General features: G+C 36.5%; 1 protein-coding gene across 10 annotated transcripts in view; it reads left to right on the forward strand.

Moving 5' to 3' along the window:
• DMD (dystrophin) overlaps positions 1-13,403 on the forward strand; it is a 1,181,986-nt gene that overhangs the window by 274,514 nt on the left and 894,069 nt on the right. For all 10 annotated transcript variants that reach the window (XM_069032076.1, XM_069032238.1, XM_069031841.1 and 7 more), the window contains one exon: positions 10,139-10,200. In XM_069032076.1, coding sequence (XP_068888177.1) covers positions 10,139-10,200 — 62 coding nt within the window. Of the gene's footprint in view, positions 1-10,138; positions 10,201-13,403 lie in introns of those variants that run through there.

Here is a 13,403-nt window from a genome sequence, read left to right on the forward strand (position 1 = left end):
TGTGAATTAAATAAATCACAACTATAGTTTAAATACATTCATCATTACTTTGTCTACTTCAGGTGAGGTGAAAACAGGAGTGGAAAACACAGTTCACTTACCTTTAATTTACACAGCTATTCTTGGATGCATGTGCTCTTTTCTTTCAAAGTTTCTCAAATGTTGTATAGTAAGGTGAATTCTAGCTGTGGGCCAGTTGCTGCTGTCAGCTTTATAATGACAGTATCTTCACCCTAAGAACAGGGTGTGTGTATTGTAAACAATTGCATATTAACACCTTGGTCTCATTAATTGCAAACTTTTCTGATACATTCTCTGATGCCCCAGTGGCAGCTCCTCCTGATTAACTCTGATGCTAATTGGGTCAGATGAAATAAAGTAGACAGCAGTCAGTCAAGCAGACTAGAACAGCCTGTTCTCTAATTGCTTTTGACAGAGGAACAAAAAAAGAACTTGAAATATTACAGAACAGTGTTAGCTACCACGATGTAGTTAGCATGGTTGTTTGCAATGAATATTTTAATACAAACTGTAACAAATGTTGGTGTTTCAGGTATGGCTAGCCCATCCTGCTCTGTGTTCTGCATGTGTGTGACAGGAATTTTGAGAGTCTGTGCCCATGTAAAGCCCTTGCCTGATTTTTTTTTTTTTTAACAGAAGCAAATCAGAAAATCTGGGACAATATACATAAAAATCAAAGTAGTTCAAAGCTTTGCAACTATGCATCACTAGGTGGCATTTGCTGAAAACAGAACAGCAATTTCATTTTTACATCAGAAGGTTGCATGAAACACTAGATACTAATGTCATGTTTTAGAGTCTACATATTTTAAATCCTGATGCTTCTTTCAGTTTCCTCTGTTATCAGTTGAAAGTCTATAATTCAGAAAGTTTGTGGGCCCCTATTTCCTGTTTTTTATGTGTTCTTCTCTGGCTGGTTCATGAATTAATGTTACTGTCCTTAGTCTCCTGTCCTCAGTCTCCTGTCCTCTATTGCTCGTCGGAACAGAAATAGAAACCTAGATGTTAAAAATCTCCAGCTAAGGAAGGACACAGTCTGTCTAACAGTAAACATTTATCTTCTATTTTCTGAACAAAACAAAAATAAGTGTTTATTTTTCATAAAGGTTATAAATATGAAAATTGTGGGTAATTTTATCTAGTTACATAACCTTGACATTTTTATTTCTAGTAATTAATCTCCGTTATAGTAACCCTTCCCATGCAGTGCCTCTGTCACAGCTCCCTCTGAGATGGCCTGCTGATCAGCTAAATGCTGACCTCTCTTCCAAGGTTTAAAAAACACAAATAAAAACCCCAAGAACCTATACCTCCTCTGTCCTGACAAGGCAACTTCAGTGTTGGCTGCAGCTCCTTTATCACAATTTTCCTCCTCCCAGTGTGTGGAGCTCTCCTGGTGAAAACCATAAAGTCTAGAGCTGTTTAAAGTTCTTTTCAGAACAAGTTCTTATTTTGGGGGAATTTTTTTTTTTTTGGTGACACTGCTGAAATACAGGACCTGCCAGTGCTGCTCTTTTCTGGCCTGTAACTTTTCCCACAGTGGTGACAGGGACGTTTATAGTCCTGGGTTCTCTGCGAGCCGGCTGGTTAAGCAGCAGCCGAGGTGAGAGTGCTTGCTTTCACTTTGAGTTAGTTTCAGCAATTCTCAGATCCTTGGTGCAGAGGAGTAACAATGCTTATTACAGGTTGTCACTGAGGGTGCAGTGCACACAAACCAATTTTATTAGTATCTAGCCAAGGAGGATTTTCTGGTGCAGGCTGTTCAATAGGCTCACAGAGGGATGGCTGCTGCCAGGCCACAGCTGGGCCTGTCCATCTGTCCTAATGCCACTGTCCTTCCCGTGCAAGGAACAGTGTGGAAATACCCATGTGCTCAGAGGGGAGAATAAAGGCTAATACTGATTCTCTCTGTCATCTGGTACCAATTCCCATTTCCTCTGGGAAAGGATAAAAATGGGTTAAAAGTAAGAAACTCTGAAACCAGAGTTACTACAGTCAAGATGTACTAGATCTGTTTACCAGGTCTAGTCACTCTTTCAAAGAAGTTGTATGTTGGGTTTCTTTCTAAAATGTCAATCAGGTTCTACCCTTTAGTCCAAGTCAGCCCAACAACCAACAAGGGGGCTGAGCAGCAAATATTGCCTTCTTACTCCAAGCACATTTCTGTTAATTTTTGCTAATCAACCTTACAAATCATGAGTTGGTTTTGTAAGACAAAAAGGTCAAAGTATCTCTCAGCAGCTGTGGTAAAAATGGCAGGTTTGGGCTGTGGAGTTGCAATAGATTTTATATATCAAAATAATAATAATAATACTAAATCTGTGTGACAAAAAGTGTTTCTGTTGCTTTTATACAACATCACATGATGTATTAGCAGAATTTAACTTGTGCTTCCCTGACCCATAAACAAAAAAACAAAAAACAAAACAACAACAACAAAAAATCCAGTTCAAATGAATCCATCAAGAAAATTAAGTATTTTCCCAAAATATACAAAATATACTCCTATGACAAGAGGAAGTTAATATTGACCAACTCCTACTTATCTTTCATATTTTGGTAATATTGGTATCCTTCCCCATTAACTTAGTACGTGGTGTAGCACTAAGAAGACTTATCCAGAAAATGAATTTTGTTGCTTTCAACAACAAAAAACCAAAACAAAACAAAATGAAGAAAACAACCCCAAAAAACCCCCAAACCAAACAAAAACCGACAAACAAAACAAAAAAAAACAAACCAGAAAACCAAAAAGCTGTTAAATCATTATCGGTATTTTTTCAAGGTACTTGGATGTACTGGCAACATGATTTCATTGATGTCTGACTGCCAACAAGTTGATAATACAATTAAATCATAAAATACTCTGCCAGTTGCAGAAAGCTGCCATGGTTTCAGCTGGTACAGCACTTCTAGCTAGTGTGGGGGTTTAAGTGAAGACAAATATATTACCTCATTTAAAGGTATATGATCTACAGTATTCAGAAAATACTGTCATGACAATGGTATGACACTAAAATAGCATGGGCTTCTACTGATATGTTATCAAAGACTCTTTTCATTTGTCAATATATGTATATGACATTTAAAAATAGGTAAAAAAAAGGGACACTGCTTATACACAGGTGAATATCCAAATGAGTAATTATATATTCCCATGTAAAGATAAGGCATAAACTGAGCTCCTTTTGAAGTACCAGCTCTCAGGCAGAGACAGATTAGTTCCTTGAGATGTTATTTATCTTGTGCAGAGAAGTCTGATATATTTTAGGTTGCATTTTACTAGTGATTTTCCTTTGGGAAAAACTTACTGGATCCAAAGTACTTGCTGGTTAGAGCATAATAAAAAACCCCAGTAAACAAAAAGAGTTATGCTTTGTTTGCAAAGCTGTTAATAACTAGATATGGGTATTTTTGGTAGAGTGTGGTTCAGAACACTTTCAAGTCCTTACCCTAAGGCAGGGGTGGGTCACCAGCACTTGAGTGAGGCAGATGTCCTGACAGTTAGCATTGTGTTACAGGTCCTTAGGTCAAATCCATAGACATGGAGAAGTACAATCAGTTCCCAAAGTGTGTGTGTGGTGGACCAGAGGAGGACTAGGTCAACAGCTGGGAATACAATTGCTAGGGTATGAACTGGAGCTGAGCACCCCATGTTGTGTATACTTAAAATGTTCTGGACGTGTGAACTGACATTCTGTTTCTTTCTTTTCTAAATTTCATTGTAATTGTGATGCTTTTGTCTTGGGAGTTCCATATGCTACAATTTATTTAGGGAAAAGGGTTGAGAACTGGTGGAGGGGAAGAAGGGCGGGGGGGTATTTAACAAACATGAACAAATTACATGAATTTGTTCAAACATAGATCTGTGTGTACATTTCACAGCTGCCCATTATTGTTTTAGGAATCAAATGTTGCTTGTTTGCATTATTCTGGTACTTTTGGATGCTAGTCAAATCTTTTTGACTAAGCTGCGCATGCTTCAGTAGTTCTTTTGTTCAAATTCACTGCTTCCCTGCATATGATCTTCTAGCTACCAGATATCCTTTTTTTCTCTCCAGAAAGAAAGTGTTTGTCTCTGCTTTTTCCCATCCCACTCCTACTTTTTCATATGTTTTTTTCCCCCCCAAGCCAGGGTAAAGGTGTTTACTTCCTCTTCTCTCTTCCCCTGCACACCTTCCTCATTTTTCTCTTTTTTCTTTTTCTTCCTTTTTATGCTGTTGTTTTTGTGGGTTTTGTTTTGTTTTCTTTTTTTATCTTTCGTTCTGTTCCAGGCTGGCAGTCTGTCGTGTTCTCTGTCCTTTGTGCTGCTCCTGCTCCTTTTCTACACATAACATCCACACTGGTCCTCAAAAGCACTCAGTATTTTCTCTAAATAGCTAATTAGTCAGTTAGGTCAGAAGAGTGAGATCTTACATAAACACTTACAATGCCTTCAGGAATTAAAAAAATAGGAAAAGTCAGGAAGTGGTTTCCCTAAAACATTTATAATGAGAGAACAATTCCAACTAATATAATGAAATGAGAAAAATAAAAGGTTTTCTCAGCCTGACATTCGGTCTAGGCAAGGTAGTTCAATAGTTCAATGTGCTACACCAATCTGTCAGTAGAAATCTTGTAGGTTGAGTCTTGTAGACACCCTCTCTTTTGTTCTCTGGTCAGTAAAGGGCATCACTCCCTCTGAGTTCCTGTATTTGAAGGAAACGGGGAGCAAAGTCTTTTTGGTTAGGAATACACCTGTTCATTTCCCAAATTTGCCTTAAAGCTTAACAAATCTTTCTCAGAAAATTTTGATATTCTATTTTTCAGGGTGTTTAGTTGTACTTTTTTTTTCCTTTAAATCTATTTTAACGAGGGCTTTCAGTGTTCCATTTCTGCTGAGCATTTGAATAGGTTCATCAGTGTTTTGAAAAGCCTGAGATGGTCTGATTATGGTGATTTGACTCTGGTTCCACAGTAAAGTCTCAAGAGGGTAGCACAGGGAACAGGGAGTTTTAACAATATTCAGATTAAGTCAACATACTGCTCATCAGTATATTTATAGAAGATGGATGAAGAATTGCATGTTCTGTATTGCCTTACATGAGCAATAGACTTAAATTCATTGGCTGTCTGTCAAAGCAGTCTATTGTATTTCCTGTCAGCTTGTGAATGTCTTGGATGACCTCAATGACTAAAAATCAAAGCTAGTCCACTCGAATATCATTCAGTCATTGTATTGCATTGATTTCTTCTTCCCCCTTCAGATAAGCAAGAATGGGAAGGGAACATTTCTCAGCAGTTGTAGTTACTGACAGTGTATTGTTACAATGTACTGAAAACCTCTAAGAATAGTGAGTCGATGGAGCCAGAGTATCAATAATGTGACTGTGGCCTCTTTTGTTCCTAGTGCTCCCACCATTGCTGGTACTCACTCCCACTCACTGAAGAAAATCCTGACCTTTTCTCAATCTACATTGTTTGGCTGCTGGAAAATCAAATTGCAATTTTGATGGTTTTATTCTCTAAAGTGCAGTGTTCCAACGAACCTGCGAACCTGCAGTTGCCATGAATGAGGGAATTGACCCCTGTCTTAACACCATTGTTTCAAAGTTTTCAGCAGTATATGGGAATTCTTCTCTTTTTTCCCTTCCTTTTTTCTTTTTTTTTTCCTTCCTTTTTTCTTTTTTTTTTCCTTTTTTTTTTTCTTTCATTCTTTCTTGCTTATAGTTTCTGGTACACAAAACATAACTATTCAGTTATTGTTTAACTTAACTCAGGGCAACACTGGGTAACAGAATAAGATGTCTTCTTTCCTATTTATGTTCCCACAGTTAGGATGAAACTGCTTGCTGAAGGTTGCATAAAATCTTCTATCACACAGCTGAGCCTCCTATCACTGCCTGTTTCTGAGTGATTCAAATACTCTACAAATGTCACATCTTTATTGACATGAAAATGATAAAGAGTTTTTGTTTGTTTGTTTAAAGTTGAACTTTATAATCCGAGGATATGGCTCATTTCCCATACTCCTCAGGTACCAGTACACTTTTGTTGAATGTCTTCTGTTTTTAAAAATTGGGCTGTACTTCCCCTAGAAGAGAATTTTCTAAGTCACTTGCATTGGAAAACACTACTCAGATCTGTGGAAGACAGAAGATGCAGTCTTGATGTGGTAGTCTCTAGGAAGAGACACTGTGGAGTCTCCATCCTTGGAGACAATAAAAAAACACACACTCCACATGGTCCTGTAAAATCTGCTCTAGGTGACCCTGCTTGATTGGGGCAGTTGGACCAGATGATGTCCTTATAGCTTCAGCCATTCTGTGAGTTAGTGAAATAAATATTTATTCAGGTGTGTCAAGAGTTGAGAGGTTGAAGGTCCTCTAGAAAAAAAGGGAAGGATGCCCCAAAGTGTTCAAGTTTCCTTCTCACTACTACATGTTTTCTGTGGGGAAGTGGCTTTTGTGATATAAATGGAATGATGTAGTGACATATGTAGTGTATGTTTCTGAACCTTGGTTCATTTTACAATCTCTTGGTATTTGTCAGCTCAAATTGTTTAAAATTATTACCTTTTAATGACTTGTTAACACTGCTCTATGCTTTCAGAATAGTATCTAGAGTATACCAGGTATTTAAAATGTTTTTTTTCCTGTTGCTATTTTTTATTTAATATGTTTGGTGGTATTTGAGCAGATAGGGTGTTGTGGAAAAATAAGTGTAGTAAAAAGTGTAGTAAGAGATGACAAAATCTTGGAGTTTTTCTTGTGGAAAATAGAAATTTGCATTGGAGTGGTAGGTGGCAAACATGAGCTATTAAGTATCTAGGAGAGTGGTATGGTGACCACTTGCCATTAATAATAGCATCTTTGCTCTGTTGAATCATGATTGTTCCCAAGCATCCTTCAGTGTGCCACTTGTCTCTATTAGCCTTGCTGCCTGATTAAGTGTCAGAACTGTCCTTTGTCAGATGATTAGCTTCATTAATACTGCACTTTCTCTCTGGGTCATAATTTATTATGAGGCCTAACCTGGAATAATACTTCAGAAGTCAAATGTGCAGTTAACTAATATGAGAGGTTTGCATTCACAGCTGCAAAGCTGGATGCTCATCAGAGCACATTTGTGAATGCCTTGTAGTTAGAGCAAGATCTGTTCAGTGGTACTAGAGGCTGTCGGGCATGAAAATCAGGTAAATCTGACTGCTCGGTATCTCTGTTTTCTGGAAGGCTTTTTGTAGACCTCAGAGTCTGAGTTGATAACCTACAGAAAATGAGGTTAAACCTATTCCACTCAATGTCCATCAATTTGAGGAAAGCATTTTTGCTGTGGGAAGGGGTCCCATTGTTACTGTGATAAAGGGATTCAGGATCCATGTAGGATCATGTTTAAATCTAACCTGAAGAGAAACAGTACACTATTCTGCAGTTCTTTCTGCTTGAGAGAAAGGAAATAAACATACCATATTACTCTTGAACTAGTGAAGGAATTACCTGCCTGGCCATTTGATTATTCTTGTCTCACAGTAAAAGCACCTGCAAGGACATTCACTGGCTCACTGCTGAAGGATCTCTTATAAACACAGCATTATGAAAGTGGCACAGGAGTGATCTTGGCACGTTTCTGCAGCACCTAGATAAATGTCATTCAGCTTCCACATCTAGCATTCAATCCATAAATCTGGGCTAAGAGAACATCTCTTTTGAAAAGATCATGTTTACAGTGGGGAAATCATGCCTTGCATAACCAAAAGATTGATTCTTTTTTAGGTTAGGAGGCTGTCACTAACAAATTGTTGTGGTATAAACTTGTCAGAGCAAGCACCTAGAGATAAAAGTGCTTGCAATGATCTCTAGATGAAGATAAAAGCAGTGGAATAGATTTGTAGCAGAGCATTGGCTGAACTTTGAATAACTTTCAAACATTTAAATTGTGGGATTGACTCTCATTTTTCTCATGAGACCCTGATTTTTATTAGCACACGGACATGAATTAACTGGTGACTAGCAGTTGAATCACTCACAACTTTTCACACAATCTTTGTGACAAAAAACCAACCAAACAAAACCAAATAACCCACTCTGTTACTACGTATGCTATTACAGCTGCCTCGGCTGGAAAAGCAGAACTTTGAACAGTTTGAAGAGGTGTTTTTGTCTGTCCTTGTCCCTGCTAAATATCACATACTATTGTTTGTGCAGTTTGAAAAAGGTGGTTTTGCCTCTTTTCACTTTTCCTTGCTAAATGCCAAATTATTCTTTGAATCGATTTGCATTTGGCAGTTTTAGCAGAGATGGTTAAACATAAGCAGCTATTTATGTGTAATATTTTATATGAAGTTGCTGAAGAAGTTTGTAATAAAACATCAGATTGAATATTTATCTTCCACCAACAAAATGTATCTTTCTTCTCTCATCTTCTGTGTACTGCATGTGGCTGGAATGAAACAATTCATATAATAAACAACTTATAGTCAACACAGAGGGAAGTGTTGCTTGTGGGGAAAAAGAATATTTTTAGCATCATGTATTACCAAAAGCATGCATCTTCTTCATATGCTGTTGCTTTTAGATGAATCTCTTAACTATTCAAGTATTACTTTCAGCCAAAGGATGAAGCTGACAGCGTTATTTGGGATAGATAGCAGTAGAAGTCTAGGAAGTTTATTGTAGCAAATACTCATATATATATATACATATATTAGTGGCAGAGTGTATATAATGCATTACTTCCATGGCAAGTTTCCAGTTGTACTGTTGTGTTGTCATTCTTTTTTCGCTCAAGATCATCTGAACACAATTAGAATAAGCTCCTTCTTGTATGCAGTAGTTCTTTGTAATGAAATAGTAACTTTGCAAACTCTAGTATTTTTTCATAAGTATCTTGTATCTTTGAAACTGGAAAACATTCTGGTGGGAAAGGTATTTTTAACATGTTACTGAGCTGAGGTTTTAAGAACAAGAGATATATTTGTGTCAAAAAGATTTGCCTTGTCTTGGCTCCTTGGATAGGTGGAGGGAGGGAAAGCAAAGTACATTATTAATGCCATGCATTTCTCTTCTAGCTCATCTATACCTGCCTTTCAAATTTGGCTGAATCCATTAACATTATTAATTGCTGAACATTTCAGAAGGGAATTTAATATCCCTTTTTATTTAAGAAGTGTAGAGAATTTTACTGCAAACCAAAAGGCTGCATTGAGTGAACTTTATTTTACTGTAAGCATTCTGCACCCTTTTTCACATATGCCCTTCAGTTCTAGTTGGGGTTGATTTTGTTTTGCCTGGCAAAGTCTGTCCTTTATATTTCAGGGATGATGCCTAATAAATCTTTTTGAGCAAATGCTTACAAAGTTCTAGTTTGAAATATTTTTTCTCTTTCAACCTATATAAAACACATCAGAATTGTACTTTTGTTTGTCCAGTTCCATTCAGCATCAAGACCACTTATAACTTAGATACACGAATCAAGGCCTAAGATAAATCATGTCCCTCTATAAAGATTTCATATTAAAGAATAGAAAAAGAATTTCACGTATGGCTGAACAAATATGCGTGTGGACTTTTTTTTCTTTTTCCACTGGAGGAAAAATATATAACAATTTGTGACAGGTAAATAGTTGCAAGTTAGAAAAGGCATAAGGTACATCAGGAGCTGCCAGTGGAGAACTATTATTGGGTCCAGGAGGTTTTACTTCCTCAAGCAATTTGAGGAGGTGGATATAATGTTATTTCAAGTACTTTTCTAGAAATGCTGTAGAAGAGTTTCCTGATGCCAAAACCATCTGATGACACGTTTGGGTTTTTTTTATACCTATAATTTTTAATTTATGAAATTAAAAATTAGAAGGGGATGTTTCAGATTCTACTTCAACATGTTCTCTTCCAGAAGAAAAGAAACCACAGGATAGGTCAGTTGAACTAGGGATATAGACCATGACTATGAAGGGGATCTGTAGACCTTCAAAATGTGTTGATGTAATTGTCAAAGACAGAATACATCCAAACAGATTTCCTGGCTGTGTTTGAAGTATTATTAGGAGCTTTAGAATAAACCAAGACTGAAACATTAATCAATAATATTGCATTATTTTGTTGAATAATTCTAATGAATTGCTTTTTTTTTCCTCTGGCAGATGAACGGGAAGATGTTCAAAAGAAAACTTTCACAAAATGGATAAATGCACAGTTTGCTAAGGTAATTTATTTATTTATTGACCAAAATATCTTTTGTCTATTTAAAAAAAACAACCCTAAAGAAACCTGATATTCCTACACTTAGTTTTGAGGCTTAGTTTTCAAGATAACAGTTATAAGTCTCAGATATTGCTGAATGGAGTTGACTGATTTATTAGAAAAAAATGTTCAAGCTTTATTCCTTTGATTTCAGCAGTGATTGAAATGTAAGAAGCTGTCCTTCTCTCAAAATGTTCTCTGTCTCACCATACTTTGCCTGTTCTCAACTAGTGATGCATCTGTATTATTCTTTGTTGGATTCCTTTGTTGTGCTTCTAATATATGAAGGAGTTTCCTCTATTAGACTTGTCTTTTCTTGTTTCTAATTGCAATTGCATCCTTAATAAAACTGGATGAATTGGAGAAGAGCAAGGTCAGAGATAAGAGGTGTGATCTGGTTAACAAATTATGAAAGTCAATTATAACATGTTTTGAAATAGTTACTTTTGAGAATGGTATATCATAAAAGGAGTGGGAAAAAAAAGACCAAATAACTAATTTATTTTAAGCATGCCCTTCTGGCAGTATATAAAGATTTTATTTTTAATATTCAGAAAAAATTCTGCTTGAACTATTAATTTGCTGAAACTTTTTTCTTTAATTCCTGGAGGATAATTACTCAAGTGTATTTGCCAGTAATAAAACAAATCAATCCCACCATTTGTCATTTTACCAGGCAATAGACAGCAATGAAATAGTAGCTGTGATGTATCTTCTGTTTAGTCTGGCTTTTGATTGTGTTCCATCTGATTTTACTCATTAAAAAAGGGGAGTAAGCTAATCTGGATACAACCATCATAGTGTTGAAAAACATGCTCAGCAGTGGTTTAGTCCATCATGGAGTCCCACAGGGATTTTTCATGGTCTAGAGCATTTTTTATACTGATTCAATTGATTTATACAGCACACATTTGTACTCCGCATCTTTACAGCAGAGATGTCCAGCAATTTGGAGGGCTGGATGAGGATGAAATACAGTCTTGAACAAATGATGAATTACAAGACAACTGTGAAATATTATGTTTAGGACAGCAGTAAAACATATGCATACAGAAGAGGGGGGGTGGCTGGGCTGGCAATAGTAAGCCCAAGGAAAGCTCTGGGAACTGTCTGGAATCACAAACAGAATGAATCCACAACATGGTACTATTGCAGAAAAAAAAAAAAAAAAAAAAGAAGGGCAACTTTTATATGGCTCTGATAATGGAAGTGCTTCATAGAAAGTGAAATATGTAATTATTTTCTTTTTCGTGGCAATAGTGAGATTTTAGCTTGAGTAATTTGTAATCTTGCTTTTCCATGTATGAATAAGTAGCCCCAGCAACAATCGTTTGATACAGCCTAATTTAAAATGTATTACCAGTTAGGCCTTTTTATGGTCACAGAAATCGTTGTGGAAAATGAAGAGTAACTATTTTGCTTCTGTATCTAAATAAAATGTAATGCTCCTAAAGCATTATTTTCTCAGAAATTATTGTTTTATGGAATAGCAAAGCTTGCAATTACTGAGGAAACTCAGACCAAGTCTGCAGAAGAATAACAAGAATAATGAAGGGTTTAGGAAATACCTATCAACAGATGCTTTTAATGTTAGGTTTGAATTGTTAACCTGACTGATCTAAAGGCCTTTCCTCCAGTTCCAGTTCTGTGAAGTCTACTTTAATGGTGTTTTAGCTACTTTTTACTTGAGTTTTATAACAGTATTTTTAGTTGCATGTGAAAGTGCATTTGTAGACATATATTTGTAAAAGTACTAGTCTCCCTCTCCTTCATTTGGGCTCTGAGAAAAAACTCCTAAACATTATTCAAGTTTTTATTTGCCTGAAGCATGACCTGGGTTTTTTTGGACAGGGTCTGATTTCAGCTATCAAAAACCTCTTGATCTTTAAATCTTGAAGAAATTACTTCTTTCTGGGGGTTTTAGGACAGATATACAGGAGGTCTTGCTGTCCCAGGACAGTCTTTCTCCCTCTTCTAACAGCTCAGAGATGTGGTCTTCAAAACATGAAAGTGGATCTCCTTGTGAAACCTACAGTATGTCCCTCTTCTTCTCCTGATTTGTTTGAGGTGGTTCAAATCCATCTCTGTTTCTAGCTGTGGAATTGATTTCAGTTAACAGTCTACTCCTTGTTAGTGATTTCTCATCATTGTCAGCTTTGTAAAAGTGCTAAATGATTACTTTCATTGTAGAATTGGTTTTTATTCAATCCTGTGTAGTTCTGGAGGTGCTGGTTTGAGCAGATTAGCCTACAGGGTTGGAATTAAGACAGAGAAATGTATTACATCATTCATTTCTCTTATTTGTGAATAGTGAAATCTAGGTCACTAAGTAACTGTAAAATAGTTAGGATTAAATGAAATGATGTTAGATAATTCTCACCCATCCACCACCTTCCATATATTAAAAAACCCCCGTATTTATACAGTCAAAATAAAAGCTTAGTTCTAAATAAATCTTCATTTTTGTTTGATGTATAGTGCATTTCTCCCCAAAGAGTTGCATTACTTTCCTAAAAATTCAGTGTTTAGAGCACCTGTGTCTCAGTGTATTTGTTCATAAACTAAGCTTTCAAAAAACTCAGATTTGCAAGTTGTTTCACATGCCTGTGGTGTAAATACAAATAATGCTTTTAAATGTGAGAGGTTGTAAAGAATTGAAAAATGATTTTCTAATTTATGTGTCACCAGCGTAGCTTGAGGACCCACATGTAATTTTTACCTGTGGGGGAAGAGAGTTGTCCTTTCTCTGGCCGTGCCCACAGTTACATTTCAGTTGGATCATGTGTACCTACTTTGGACTCCAATGCCTCGAGTTTAGCAGTGAACTGTGCTACCTCTTAGCTGTGCAGTCAAGTCCCTAACATGAAATCCATAACAAATTTTCAGCAACACAATCTTGACAATTTTCTGTCTGTGATGTGTGGAGTCTAAAACCTCTGGAGTGCTACCAAGAAGTCTGTGAAGGGGTATCTAGGAAAAGATAGCAGAAATATCAGGAATATTTCAGTTGCTATAGGTGAGGCTGTGTCTCACTTCAGACTTTTTTTTGGTGACTTGAGTAGGTGCTTTAAATGGAAAAAGTGGGGAAAATACATTTTGCAGGTCCCTCTTACAGATGCTCAAAAGCCCAGGTTTCTCTCTAATTCTTACTTTTTTTACTAGCCA

This window comes from Aphelocoma coerulescens, chromosome 1 (assembly GCF_041296385.1).
Source record: "Aphelocoma coerulescens isolate FSJ_1873_10779 chromosome 1, UR_Acoe_1.0, whole genome shotgun sequence".
Lineage (NCBI taxonomy): Eukaryota > Metazoa > Chordata > Aves > Passeriformes > Corvidae > Aphelocoma > Aphelocoma coerulescens.